The sequence below is a fragment of the Trichomycterus rosablanca genome, chromosome 3 (assembly GCF_030014385.1).
Source record: "Trichomycterus rosablanca isolate fTriRos1 chromosome 3, fTriRos1.hap1, whole genome shotgun sequence".
In the NCBI taxonomy this organism is placed as follows: domain Eukaryota; kingdom Metazoa; phylum Chordata; class Actinopteri; order Siluriformes; family Trichomycteridae; genus Trichomycterus; species Trichomycterus rosablanca.
This window is the reverse complement of record NC_085990.1, coordinates 1,420,282-1,434,295: the sequence shown is the minus strand read 5'-3', so window position 1 is coordinate 1,434,295 and position 14,014 is coordinate 1,420,282. Positions and strand designations below refer to the sequence as shown.

At 41.4% G+C, this 14,014-nt stretch overlaps 1 protein-coding gene across 1 annotated transcript in view; it reads right to left on the bottom strand.

Moving 5' to 3' along the window:
* skap2 (src kinase associated phosphoprotein 2) overlaps positions 1–14,014 on the bottom strand; it is a 32,519-nt gene that overhangs the window by 4,675 nt on the left and 13,830 nt on the right. The window contains exons 10-11 of the mRNA XM_062991667.1: positions 13,719–13,793; positions 7,897–8,012 (exon numbers count right to left, since the gene is read on the bottom strand). Coding sequence (XP_062847737.1) covers positions 7,897–8,012; positions 13,719–13,793 — 191 coding nt within the window. The remainder of the gene's footprint in view (positions 1–7,896; positions 8,013–13,718; positions 13,794–14,014) is intronic.

The following is a 14,014-nucleotide window of genomic DNA, read 5'->3' as shown; positions in this document are numbered from 1 at the left end:
TGATCAAGGCTCGCTCTGCGTCAAAGGGTGTCGGTGCGTGCAGGAGGGGCCAGACTCCTAGATTAACGGGCATGTGTGAGAAGGAATACAGAAACAGGAAAAGACCTCACAGGCTGCAGAAGGTAATTCAACCCAAACCTTGCAGGTGCAGATATTTTTTGACCTGCATCTATAGAAAATAAATGCACTGACCGAAGCTGCTGCCAGAGTTTCTTGGAACATGTATGTGTCCATACCACATGATTTGCTTACTGCATATGGGTATGCGACTGCTGCATTGTGCTAAGTGATTTAGGTAAGGATGCAAACTAATTAGCTAATGCATGGGCTTTGCATGCATAAATAAATAAAATTATTAAATTATTAAGACCTTTCATACACAAGACTCTATTTGCAACCAAATTCTGAAAGCAATAGTTATGCTGATTGCTTATAATAATGTTCAGGCCTTATTTAATAATTTCACAAATACAAAAACAGTCTTTACAAATTCCTAATATCCCTAATACAGAGTAGCATATCATGCAGCATTGCTGGTCCTCAGACTCCCCAAACCTACTGTTTTTTATTTTAAAAGAGGTGTGTATGTGTGATTTTGTCTATCTGTCGCAGTGATTTAGGGCCCTGACACCTCCCCCTGGTCTGATGGTCAATACCCTTTGAGGAAGAGGATGGAGGGGGGGGGGGGGGGGGGGGGGGGGGGGGTTCTGCAGCTGCTGCATGGCCAAGTGGAAAGAGCCTGGCCACTAATAGCCCCACTAGTCTGCTCTCCAGACTGCACTGAATTGGCCATAAGCTGCAACTGGACACTAAAGCCAGACCAGTTTTATGGTCAGCACGGCTGGAGCTGAGGGGGAAGGGCCTTCAGTACAAAGGCCTAAAGCAACAAGACTTTTACAGACAGATACTAAAATAACAACTGTAGTGATGAACCGAAGCCAGCAAACACAATGCGCGCCTGATAAAAGATGAAAACGAGAAAGAAAAGAGAAGAATACGTTAGAATTATTTAAGCTGAAGTAGTAACGTAATATTTCTGGGTCATTAATAATAATAAAGAGTCAATTCATACAAGAAGAATTTTAAAATGAAATAAATTTTCGGTATATGTGTTTTTATATCTGTAAAACTAAATGTACTCAAATTTATTTCATAGCTTTCACATTTGATACATTTTAAATAGAATTATTTTGTATACATTTATAATAAGCATTATATATGGGTGGTGCGGTGGCACAGTGGTCTATTACGCTAGCTCACCACCACTGAGATTCGGGTTAGATCCGGTTCCCCTGATTGGCTACGTCTAAGGGGGTATGGCTGAAGCCCTGCAACGGATTGGCGACCAGTCTACAGTATTTCTGCCTCGCAGATCTGCCCACCAGGATAAAGCAGTTGATGGAAATGGAAGAAATTGACATAAATTTCACACAACCAGCAAAGCATGTGGTCATGCCACCAGACATGGTAGACTGATCCAGCCTAACCAAGACATGTCGGTCTCGTCACTGCACCACAAATGTGTCCAGTAGATTAAAAAAACACTCTTGGCACCCTTTAAAACTAAAATCTTTGTAGTTTGTGAACATCTGAATTAACACACGTTTACAGATTATTGGAATATTTTGTTTCATGATTCCAAATGTTTTAGATCTTTATAAACGCCTTTATTCTAAATTAGGATTCTGCTGGGTCCTGGAACAAACACAGTCAGGACAGAGCACCAAAATCTTACTAAACCATTTCCCAACACCTACGTGTTTACTTAGTAAAATGAAACCCACATGGGCACTGGGAAAACATGCCAAACTCCACAGACAATAACTGGAAATAGGGTTGGAAAGGCTGTATGGCACCCAAATCTACTGCTGCGCCACCATGTCACCTGGGTATAAAATCATATAAAGTTATATATTTAATATCATATTCATAGTTATTTAATATCAATATGTGGATGGTTGCTTCATCTTAAAAATTTAGATATTTCTACGCAGAATTACTGGATTAGAATTATCTAATTAAAAAGGGTATAAGTACTATATAAGGGTATAAGTACTATAAAACAAATTATAAAACGGCCATGTGTGTATTAAACTACTGAAAGGGAAAAGAATTAAGAAATAATAAATGTTATTTTACAGAAACACGTACACAGAGTACAAAACCTCTAGTCCTAAGAACTTAATGCTAGCATTATAAATGTGATTGATGTATTGCTATCACAATTAGCACCACTATAAAGTTCTTCCTTCTTTATTACCTATTTTAAATTTGCCAGATTGATTAAAAAGCTTTTTGCTAATTATTGTTATTGTGTTTATTTGTGTGTAAAACTGTGTAAAATGAACACAGAAGACCAAAAGCATCACGCTAACACTTTTTAGCATAAAGCTAAAACTTGTTTGCACTGTGATGGATTAGCGATCAGTCCGGGGAGTTTCCTGCATTTCGCGTAATAAATCAGACACACCGCGACCAGGAACAGGATAAAGTGGTGGGAAAACAGACATTTAATGAATAAATGAATGCATGAATATTTTAAATGTAAACGTAAATATATCCTATATATATATATATATATTTATATTCGATAAAGCGCCGTTTGACCACCAGGTGGCAGACTTGCCCTTAAATACGGACCAAAGGCTCCAGCTTATTCACTGCAGTTCTGTGAGCGGAGACATTGAACCACCATCAGTAATGCAGAGATGCTTCTGCATGGCTTCTAGAGCATTAAAAAAAAGAATATTAGGTACTAAAGTATTAGTATTTATTTATTAATGGCTTTCCCTACGCTTTCCCCTTAAATATTCATTCAGAAATCAGTACATTAGTCGTGATTGGTTTTAGGCTCCAAAAACTTAAAGGTCAGTGCAGGAACAATCATTTAGAGAACTAAATCACACATCACAAGAAGCCTATTTCTAGAAGCTGAAAAGCCAAAACGTATGATTAGAAATGAAAATGCTTCTATCCAACACTTTTAGCCAGGAGCACAGTCCATTAGACATGTTACATAAAACAACCGTTACTAAATTATTATAAATTATTATTATTATTAGTTGTAGTAGTAGTAGTGATACACTAGGGTGACGCAATAATTTACGCAATCTCACTAACGCTGGGAATCCCCAGCGGTGCTATCAGCCAGTCAGGCATCAACCTACAGACAAAATTGGCTATGTTTGAGGAGGTGATGGCTGAGGCCCCACAATAAATTGGCGTCCTTCCGGGCGTGTTACTGCACTGCAGTCAGTAATTCTGGGAAAACTGGACCCACCATAAATCAGCAGACAGAAGGAGAGCATACCTGCGTCTGGCCAATTAGGTTACATTACTTAGTGGAACTGACATCTTGCTTTATATTATATTAATATTCCTAGTCTTCCAACCAAACACAACTTCTGCGTCTAAACCCCTACAGATGAGTAAAGTTCATCCAATAGAGCAAAAAAAAAAAAAACCTTCAAAAGGTCACAAAACATGCCAGAACCAAAACAAAGCATCTAAAGAACTGCAGACATGTCTAACCTCTGCTGATGTCAGCTTTCGTGACTCCACAAAACGAAACCGACTAGGCAAAAATGGTATTTATGAGAGGGTAGCATAAAGGAAACCACTGCTAACTCCTGTTAGTCATGATCGATTTTAGAGGCAGGAGAGAACACCATCTTCCCACACCTTAAAAACGTCTAAAGGCAGAAAAAAATGACTGTCTTAAATCAAGCTGAAGGTTTTTCTAGGTTATTCCATTAGCCAGGTACGAACTTTCGAGCTGGCTCGTCATGGCTGGCCTACACATCCCATCCGACAGTTCGGGGAACTTATTCTCCAGCACACCTGGTGCAAATCTGGGGCTGAATTCATCGCTTCCTGAGAACACAGCCTGGCATTAAAGATACACACAGTTACAGCCGGTGAAGGAGCCACGCTGACGGACGGCGGATGGCGACCCTAACCAAACATGGCATGGAGGCTCCCGGCAGGACCGCTAAAGAACACACTCACGGAGGAGGAAAAAGAGTGGAGGTGGCAGGACGCTGCCAGGCCACAATGCTTCAGGCCAAAAGCACTAAAACGGTTTCCGGAGTGACAAGACTAATCCCATCACGGCACACTGAGAAAAGCTTTATCTCCGTTCAGCGCTCAGCAGCCCAGAATGCACTGCTGTCACTGACAGTACACATTGTTAAACCTTAATGAGTTAGCACGATGCAACACACTCGCCATCGATTCATTGCCACATCTTTAAAAAAGTAACGACCCCCTTTTTTCCAATTACAGACCTTCCATTCATGGCTGAGCAACAGAGGACCGCTTCTTTTCACCTGCACCAGGATCTGTATCACGCACCGATCTCCGTTATCTCCAGTCTCTGTGCAGCACCATCGATCAGCCAGCAGAGGTCATAACTGCAGCAATTATAAGGAATCCCTCAGTCCTCCCTCCCTCTCTCAGACGAGCCAATCGTTGTCTGTGTAGGCACCCAGCTGACTGTCAAGCTCAAGAGTTAGACACACGTCACTGGTAGGCTAGCATTTCCTGAGTGCCCCCTACAGTTAATGATTAGGATACAACACAATCTGTTTGGAAAACATACTCGCGCGTAAGTCGCACACACAGCGACTTCAGACTCGACTCGGACTCGTTTCAAATGACTCGGACTCGACTCGTGACTCGCATAAAAAGACGTGGACAACAAAAGTCAGCAACATTAGTTACGTGTGATAATTATATATATACAGTGTATCACAAAAGTGAGTACACCCCTCACATTTCTGCAGATATTTAAGTATATCTTTTCATGGGACAACACTGACAAAATGACACTTTGACACAATGAAAAGTAGTCTGTGTGCAGCTTATATAACAGTGTAAATTTATTCTTCCCTCAAAATAACTCAATATACAGCCATTAATGTCTAAACCACCGGCAACAAAAGTGAGTACACCCCTTAGTGAAAGTTCCTGAAGTGTCAATATTTTGTGTGGCCACCATTATTTCCCAGAACTGCCTTAACTCTCCTGGGCATGGAGTTTACCAGAGCTTCACAGGTTGCCACTGGAATGCTTTTCCACTCCTCCATGACGACATCACGGAGCTGGCGGATATTCGAGACTTTGCGCTCCTCCACCTTCCGCTTGAGGATGCCCCAAAGATGTTCTATTGGGTTTAGGTCTGGAGACATGCTTGGCCAGTCCATCACCTTTACCCTCAGCCTCTTCAATAAAGCAGTGGTCGTCTTAGAGGTGTGTTTGGGGTCATTATCATGCTTGATCACTGCCCTGCGACCCAGTTTCCGGAGGGAGGAGATCATGCTCTGCTTCAGTATTTCACAGTACATATTGGAGTTCATGTGTCCCTCAATGAAATGTAACTCCCCAACACCTGCTGCACTCATGCAGCCCCAGACCATGGCATTCCCACCACCATGCTTGACTGTAGGCATGACACACTTATCTTTGTACTCCTCACCTGATTGCCGCCACACATGCTTGAGACCATCTGAACCAAACAAATTAATCTTGGTCTCATCAGACCATAGGACATGGTTCCAGTAATCCATGTCCTTTGTTGACATGTCTTCAGCAAACTGTTTGCGGGCTTTCTTGTGTAGAGACTTCAGAAGAGGCTTCCTTCTGAGGTGACAGCCATGCAGACCAATTTGATGTAGTGTGCGGCGTATGGTCTGAGCACTGACAGGCTGACCCCCCACCTTTTCAATCTCTGCAGCAATGCTGACAGCACTCCTGCGCCTATCTTTCAAAGACAGCAGTTGGATGTGACGCTGAGCACGTGCACTCAGCTTCTTTGGACGACCAACGCGAGGTCTGTTCTGAGTGGACCCTGCTCTTTTAAAACGCTGGATGATCTTGGCCACTGTGCTGCATCTCAGTTTCAGGGTGTTGGCAATCTTCTTGTAGCCTTGGCCATCTTCATGTAGCGCAACAATTCGTCTTTTAAGATCCTCAGAGAGTTCTTTGCCATGAGGTGCCATGTTGGAACTTTCAGTGACCAGTATGAGAGAGTGTGAGAGCTGTACTACTAAATTGAACACACCTGCTCCCTATGCACACCTGAGACCTAGTAACACTAACAAATCACATGACATTTTGGAGGGAAAATGACAAGCAGTGCTCAATTTGGACATTTAGGGGTGTAGTCTCTTAGGGGTGTACTCACTTTTGTTGCCGGTGGTTTAGACATTAATGGCTGTATATTGAGTTATTTTGAGGGAAGAATAAATTTACACTGTTATATAAGCTGCACACAGACTACTTTTCATTGTGTCAAAGTGTCATTTTGTCAGTGTTGTCCCATGAAAAGATATACTTAAATATCTGCAGAAATGTGAGGGGTGTACTCACTTTTGTGATACACTGTATATATATATGATCCGACATCATTCTGATCGTGTCATTTTCTGCTCTCTAATAATAATAATAATAATAATAATAACGCTCTGGCCGTCTTAACCCACAACACACACAATGTGTAAATGTTCCAGCCAGCTTCCGGTGTAGTGATGAAGCAACGCTCCCTACTTAAAATGGTGGAATACCCTACGTAGTGCACTTCACAGGAACAACCGGGGTGATTGGAACGCTCCTACAGAATCGGTGCTAATGATTTTAAGAACCGCTTTCTGAACCAATCAGAGCTTCTGATTGTAATTGTTAGTAAGAAATGCTGTTATTTGCATTTATTCAGTTTGCGTCACACAGATGACGCGGTAATGAAACGCTCGATCGGCTTTCTAACCACTTCCTGTTTTACTTCACGACCGGGAAAAGTTTGGAGGTTTTTAATTATAAGCACATTTACAAAATAACGGATTCTATTCCTAATGGGACGCACGCTTATAAATGTAATAGCATCTGGAAGAACAGAAGCTAAGGTAAGCAGCGGTTATGATTGTTTTTGCTGTGTTTGGGATTTTGGCCGCTGTGCCGTAATTTGCAATGAAAACAAAACTTCAGTTTAAGCTTTTAAGTGGTACCTAGGAAAGTAAAGGCACGAAGTAAAACGGCTAAATACACTCGCTAATCTGTTGTTGTTTTTTATCTGAACTTACAGATTATTTCTACGCTACATTTCCAATATATGTTTTGTGTAGATTATATTTACTCGTGACTTGACTGACTCGTATTTTGTGACTCATGAACATCTCTGGCTCAGACCTGCAAAATAGAAATCTCTCTTATACAAAACCATGCCATGAATCACCACTACCTTAAAGTTTCTACAGAAACACTATGCTATGATCATCATGTCTGAAGAGGGGTTTAAAGCTTAATGACATAACACAGCTAACAACGATCCAAAACACAACAGCAGAATACAAGTTCTTACCTAAACGGCCAAAAATAAATGTAATTTAATATTTATAATGATTCATTTACTTTTCTTTTTGCTTAGTGATTAGTATTGAAATAAGTTTGAGTATAAATCTGGAAAATCATAATAAAAGACATTTAATGGTGGCAGTAGAGACCTGAAACTAGTAGTTCATACCTAGAAACCTGGTAGCGTCTTTAATTCGATGCCAATTGGCAAGAAAGGTAGGCTAACTATATTCCAACACAGCGATATGAACAATTACTGTGTGAACAATGAACAAAAAACTAATAGAACACCTTTAGATAGAAGTACTGCTTTTGATGCGGTGCAGCCCGTTATCAGTTGGATAACGATGTTCTGATGCTTCCAAACACAGATAAAGTTCATTTTGTTTTGTTTAATGATCTGTAATGATCCAGAGCAGCACATACACAACAACAACGTCAGTCCCAAACGGACGATTACCTTTACCGTTAAATATTGAAATCCAGACGTTCTGTTTTGTTCAGGACTGTGAGTTTTATTGTGTGCAGCTGTTTTGTGGTGTTTTATACCTTGCTGAGGATGTAGATGGCGTCTCCTCGTTTAAACGACAGCTCGTCGGATTGGTCTCCGTTGCAGTCCCACAAACCCTGGAAGAAGTTCTGGTAGTCTGTGATCTTATTCACAGCTGTAAAAATAAAATGTTTACACAATTAACTAACTAACTAACTAACCATGGCTTTTCATTAACCTGTATGTGATTCATGTAATCAGACAAGCAACTTATTTTCCTTCGGCATCATTTTTACACCTTCCTGACCCAACCCTCCTATTTCTCCCCGGGCTTGGGACCTGCACTGAGTGCACACTGACAAGTGAACTTCACAATATCTAGGCTGGAACATTATCCAATCATCTCCTTGCAGATGCACGACCAGCCGATATCAGCCAATAGGGCCGTTGTAGCCTAGCGGTCAGGTACTGAATTTTTAAGCAGATTGTGCCAGGTTGCCACTGTTGGGCCCTTGAGCAAGACCCTTAACCCTCAATTGCTTTGGATAAAGGCGGCTGCTAAATGCCAAAAATGTCAACACAAATGTAAAATGATAGCACCACTGAGCACTGCAGACAAACAAAAACTTGATTTTTAAATACTTTTAAATACTAATTTACAAAAATAGCTATTATTATTACTATTATTAATATTATTACTATGACTATTATTATTATTACTATTATTATTGCTATTACTACTATTATTATTATTATTATTATTACTACTCTTATTATTATTACTACTACTACTACTACTATTATTATTATTACTATTATTATTACTATTGCTATTATTATTATTTTTTTTACTATTATTATTACTATTATTATTATTATAACTATTATTAATACTATTACTATTATTATTACTATTATCACTATTATTATTATTATTACTATTATTGTCACTATTATTACTATTATTATTATTATTATTACTATTCTATTATTATTATTACTATTATTGTCACTATTATTACTATTATTATTATTATTATTATTACTATTATCACTATTATTATTATTATTACTATTAATACTATTACTATTATTATTATATTACTATTATTATAAATATTCTTAATATTATTATTACTATTATTATTATGCAAACACTTTACACATGACAGAACAGCATAACCCCAGCAAATGTTTGATTATTTAAGCTATTGCACTAATGCCAATAATTAACTAACAGTGGTGTCTTAATTGTCAGAACACAGTCATTTTACACATTCAACTCTTACATTAAATCTTTACATTGTTCATCTCAGGTTGTTTTATTCAAAATTACAAAATAAATACAGTACAGTAACTACTACTACCTCAGTTTCCATTTCTATTTAATTTACCACTAAATGACCAGCAGTGGGCAGCAGAGAGCACAACGCGCCCCTTCCCCAAAAACGTGTAGTAATGTTCTCCAAACCCACAGAGCTGAATTTGTTTACACAAACAGCACACCTAAACCAACATATACAGAACTGGGTTAGCTGGATCACGTGTGTAGGAGTAAAATTACTGATGCCCACAGGAATCACGGTCTAAAAATATTCCAGTGACCTGAAAACCCTTGATGAAAACGGGTGGGATACAGAGTGTAACGGAACCAATTAATCATAAAGCATCACAGAATTACATATTCGCTTAATTCTACATCTATTCAGTATCAAAATGTGAAAATACAGTCAGTATGAACTCAGTGATGTCCATCGAGACAGTGGTTCTCAACCAGGGGGCCACGGTCACTAGGGGGCCTCAGTGAGCCCAAAGGGGGGTCCGTACAATTGTATTGAGGGACAAAATATCAATACACTATTAGCATACAGAAGATCTGTTGTGATTTCATATAAATCTATTTTATACAACCCAGAGCCAAAGTTGGGACACAAACAGGGTTTTCTACCCAGACACAATTGCCAGAGGGGATTCCTCATAACTGCTGAAAGTACGACCTCTGCTGGCTGGTCGAGGCACTGCACAGAGACGGGAAATAACGGAGAGCAGTGCGTGGAGGAGAGATAGAACCAGGGTACTTGAATGCGACTAGTTTGGTAGAAAACAAGAACCTTTGTCTGAAGGAGAGATTATTCATAACTGCCGCAATTACGACCTCTGGTGGCTGATTAACAGTACTGCACAGAGACAGGGAATAATGGAGAGCAGTGCCTGGATCTCCATACACAATCTTTGTGTGAACCCAGGTGAAAAGAAGCGGTCAGTACTGCACACATGTCGGAGGGGGCGTGTGTAAGGTACGGCCCTCCTCGGTCAGGAGTAGAGGAGAGATAAAACCAGGGTAATTAGATACGAGTGCTAACAGCCAGCTGGGCGCCTATATGGACAATGATTGACGCGTCTGAAGGAGGGATTCTTCATAACTGCTGCAGTTATGACCTCTGGTGGCTGATCGATGGTACTGCACACAGACAGGGGATAATAGAGAGCAGTGCCTGGCTTTTTATACACAATCCCTGTGTGAACCCGCCTTGTGAAGGTGAAAAGAAGCGGTCGGTACTGCACACGTCGGAGGGGCCGTGTGTTAGTCAGAAGTGAAGGTCCGCTGCAGTTTTAAATGTTTGAAACAACCACACAGACGTCCCGCTGCCAGTGCTTATGACTCTGATTTAATGGTATTTCAACACGCTGCAGCAGATAAACCATTACCGCCAGAGCCAGTCACTGCGCCGTCCAGTGAAATGGTTTCCAGCTCCCGTCTTTGTTCCACCCACGCCGCGCCCGTCTCTGTGACTGGCCTCTTTTCCTAAGCATCTGTCAGGAGATCCTGCCTGAGCCGTGGCTCTTGTCAGCAGGACTTCCTGTGCTGTGAGCCGAGAGCAGAGGGCCGGGGAGGGCCGGCGCTCCGCTGGCAGCCTGTCCACTCCACTTCCTGCCAGGGTCTACCAAATCCTGTCTGTCGGCCAACATTCACCAGGGCGCTCGCTGGACCCGGGCAGGGGCACAAACCCCCCCCTTCCCATGAGCCACGTATTAACCAATCAAATGCTGGAAGTGCTAAATCCCGCCCTGTCCTCTCACAGCTATCCGGTCCGTATTTTTTCCTCGATCTGTAGATTCACTTCATGACCAAAAGTATGTGGACACCTATTCCAAAACAGACTCCTCTCTGCAGTCTCCACTTATATGATTCTGGAATGCATGTGAGAGATTTGAGCCTATTTAATCTTAACAGCATTCGTAAGGTCAGGCACTAATGCTGGACAGAAAGGCCTGGCTCACGATCAGCATTCCAATTCATCCCCTTCGTTGCAGAGCACTGAAGTTTATCCACACGTTTACATTTACATTTTTGTCATTTAGTGGACACTTTTATCCTAAGTGACAGTATGTTGTCCGAGCAATTGAGGGTTAAGGGCCTTGCTCAAGGGCCCAACACTGGCAACTTGGCAGTGTTGGGGATTGAACCAGCGACCTTTCGATTACTAGTCCTGTACTGGGCTGTAACCACTGGGCTACAACTGCGCCTATCCAAATGACTTACAATTATTACTGTATACAGTTCAAGCAATTGAGGGTTAAGGGCCTTGCTCAGGGGCCCAACACTGGCAACTTGGCAGTGTTGGGGCTTGAACCAGCGACCTTCCGATTACTAGTCCTGTACTTTAACCACTGGGCTACAACTGCGCCTATCCAAACGACTTACAATTATTACTGAATACAATTCAATACAGTGGAATACAGTGGTGGGGCTTAAACCAGCGACCTTTCGATTACTAGCCCAAAACTGCCCATGTTGGGTTCTGAAAGGATTTTTTACAAACTTAACTTGTTTACTTGTTTTTATCTCTAGTAAACAACCTTAGAGACACTGACCACAGAAAACACAGAAAGGATCTCTGGATGGGGGTCAGTCATTGGGACATCACACATTTGTTGTATTATTCATACAGTTGAGGCCAAAAGTTTACATACACCTAAGCATGTAGATTTTTGAACCCAATCTTCCACACATTTCACTAAATCAGGGGTCATTTTAAAACAACTGATTTAAAGCATTTAAGCTTTAAATAAAAACATTTTAAGGCTTAAATCCAGAATATTCTGAGTCCTGTTTAGCTTCAGCAATGACGTGATGTGTCTCCATCACATCAGAGTGGGAAGTAACCTCACACCCTCCACCTCTTTACATCACACACACACACACACACACAGAGTGGAAACCAGCAAAAGATATTCTGTACACATTGTGTCGCAATATAAAGGAACGTAATGACCTGCTAAAACGCCAGTAAAAGTAGAAAATATAAAGCCGCCCGTCACCGCGGCCCATAAAGCAAGAAAAATAATAGAAGCTAAAACGTGAGACGGAAGTAAAAGGCCCGCTGGGGTTACCTGAACTTATTAATAGACTATCAGTAATAAATTGTGGATAATTAGATTTGCTCTTTTAAGACATTAACTTGTTTTCTATTCAGTATTTTGCTAAATGAGCTTTTCACCGAAACTGCCGCGGTTAATGGGATTCAGGGTATGAAACATTTTCCCATTACGGCCGCGGGCTACGAACGTCGGCTTCACTTCCGCTCCATCACTTCACCTCTCTGAGCTACACATTCTTTTATCTGTCCATTCCATTATCTATTTACCCACATGTCCCGCTTCGTCCTTCAGTGCCATCAAGTCACCAAAATGCTTATTTTTTTACTGTCCTTTCAATTATAGTAAAGAAGACAAATTATACAAATAGTAAAATGGGGATTTTCCGATAACACACCAGCGCCGAGATTCTGAACTCCTCAGTTCGAAACTCGGCGTTGCCACCGGTCAGCTGGGCGCCATCTAGTGGGCGTAATCATCAGTGCCTGCAGCACACACGTCTCTGCTAGGGTGGGATGACCAGACTATGTGGGTGGGGTCTTCAAACGCTGTGTAAGGACCCTGATTAGCAAATAGAGAGGCGCCTGTGCAGAATGCATGGGTAAAAAGGGTTCCGCTAAGGGCTGCGCGCGGGTCAGAGGAGGCGTGAGCAGCAATATACCCTCCTCGACTGCAATCAGGGATCCACCAGCAGCGGAAGACAGATTGACTACGATAAATTGGGAGAAAATGCAGAAATAAAATAGAACAACAAATAGCAGAATGGCAGAAGTACAGCAGGCACGCAGGGTTAAGGGCCTTGCTCAAGGGCCCAACAGTGGCTCCATGCCAGTGCTGGGATTCGAAACAACAAAAGTTTTCATAGCTTTAAATGTATCTTAAATCTCATCACATTCATTTAGAGGGCAGTTGTCACAGTACTGTAAGTCCTTTTGGATTAAAGCGTCCGCTAAATGCAGAAAATGTAAAATATAAATATAAATTCACACTTAATATGCGAACATTTTTGTCCAAAATTTGCAAATCAGATGTTTTTCAAATTACTTTTAATTGATACAAAAGCTTTCTCTTTGTGAAGTCTACTAGTATGCTAGAATGGAGAATTTCAGCCACAAACTTCAAAGCTGCAGCTCTTGATTTTTTTAATCCTAGTCGAGCAGAAATCAAATTCCAGTTTTTGACATTTAGAGTCATTAATGTATTAAAAAATAAATAAAGGTTTGAGGTTGAAGGCTTTTCTGCCGGCACTGTATCTCCTCATTCACAATCCTAACCCCTCCACTGAGGCCATTTCTCCCCCCTCCACCGGCTCACATCCATTTACCCGTCCTTATTGGCTCTCCGGCTTTAATGAAGCAGTGAATTAAAAAGCCCAGAAGCGCAGGAGGGAAGGCAAAGGCCAGGGCGTATCTCTGCTGGTCATCGTACACAGTCAGCACCCGAGCGAAGATTTGTGGGGCATAAAGAGTACAGAGAGGACCGGTGGCCTCGGTGCAATTACCTGTCACTGGAGGTGCTGCAGGGGGTTTGCTGACTGGCTCCGGCGCGGCTTTATTAGAATGAGAAAGCTCTTCCTCTGAGACAAAAAAGGACAGATAATGAAACACGAGTTAAACACAGAGATCTAATAAAACACACTTATTTTCCTTCAAAGCTCCTCCTTCTGGGCAATGGGAATTTACTAAGGGGTTACTGGGGGTGGAAGCTGGGAATTCTTACTGATCGTACCCACTAACACAAAGTAAGTGCACTTCAGGGACGGGAGTAGACGGAATCAGCTGGATTTCTGCAAATATA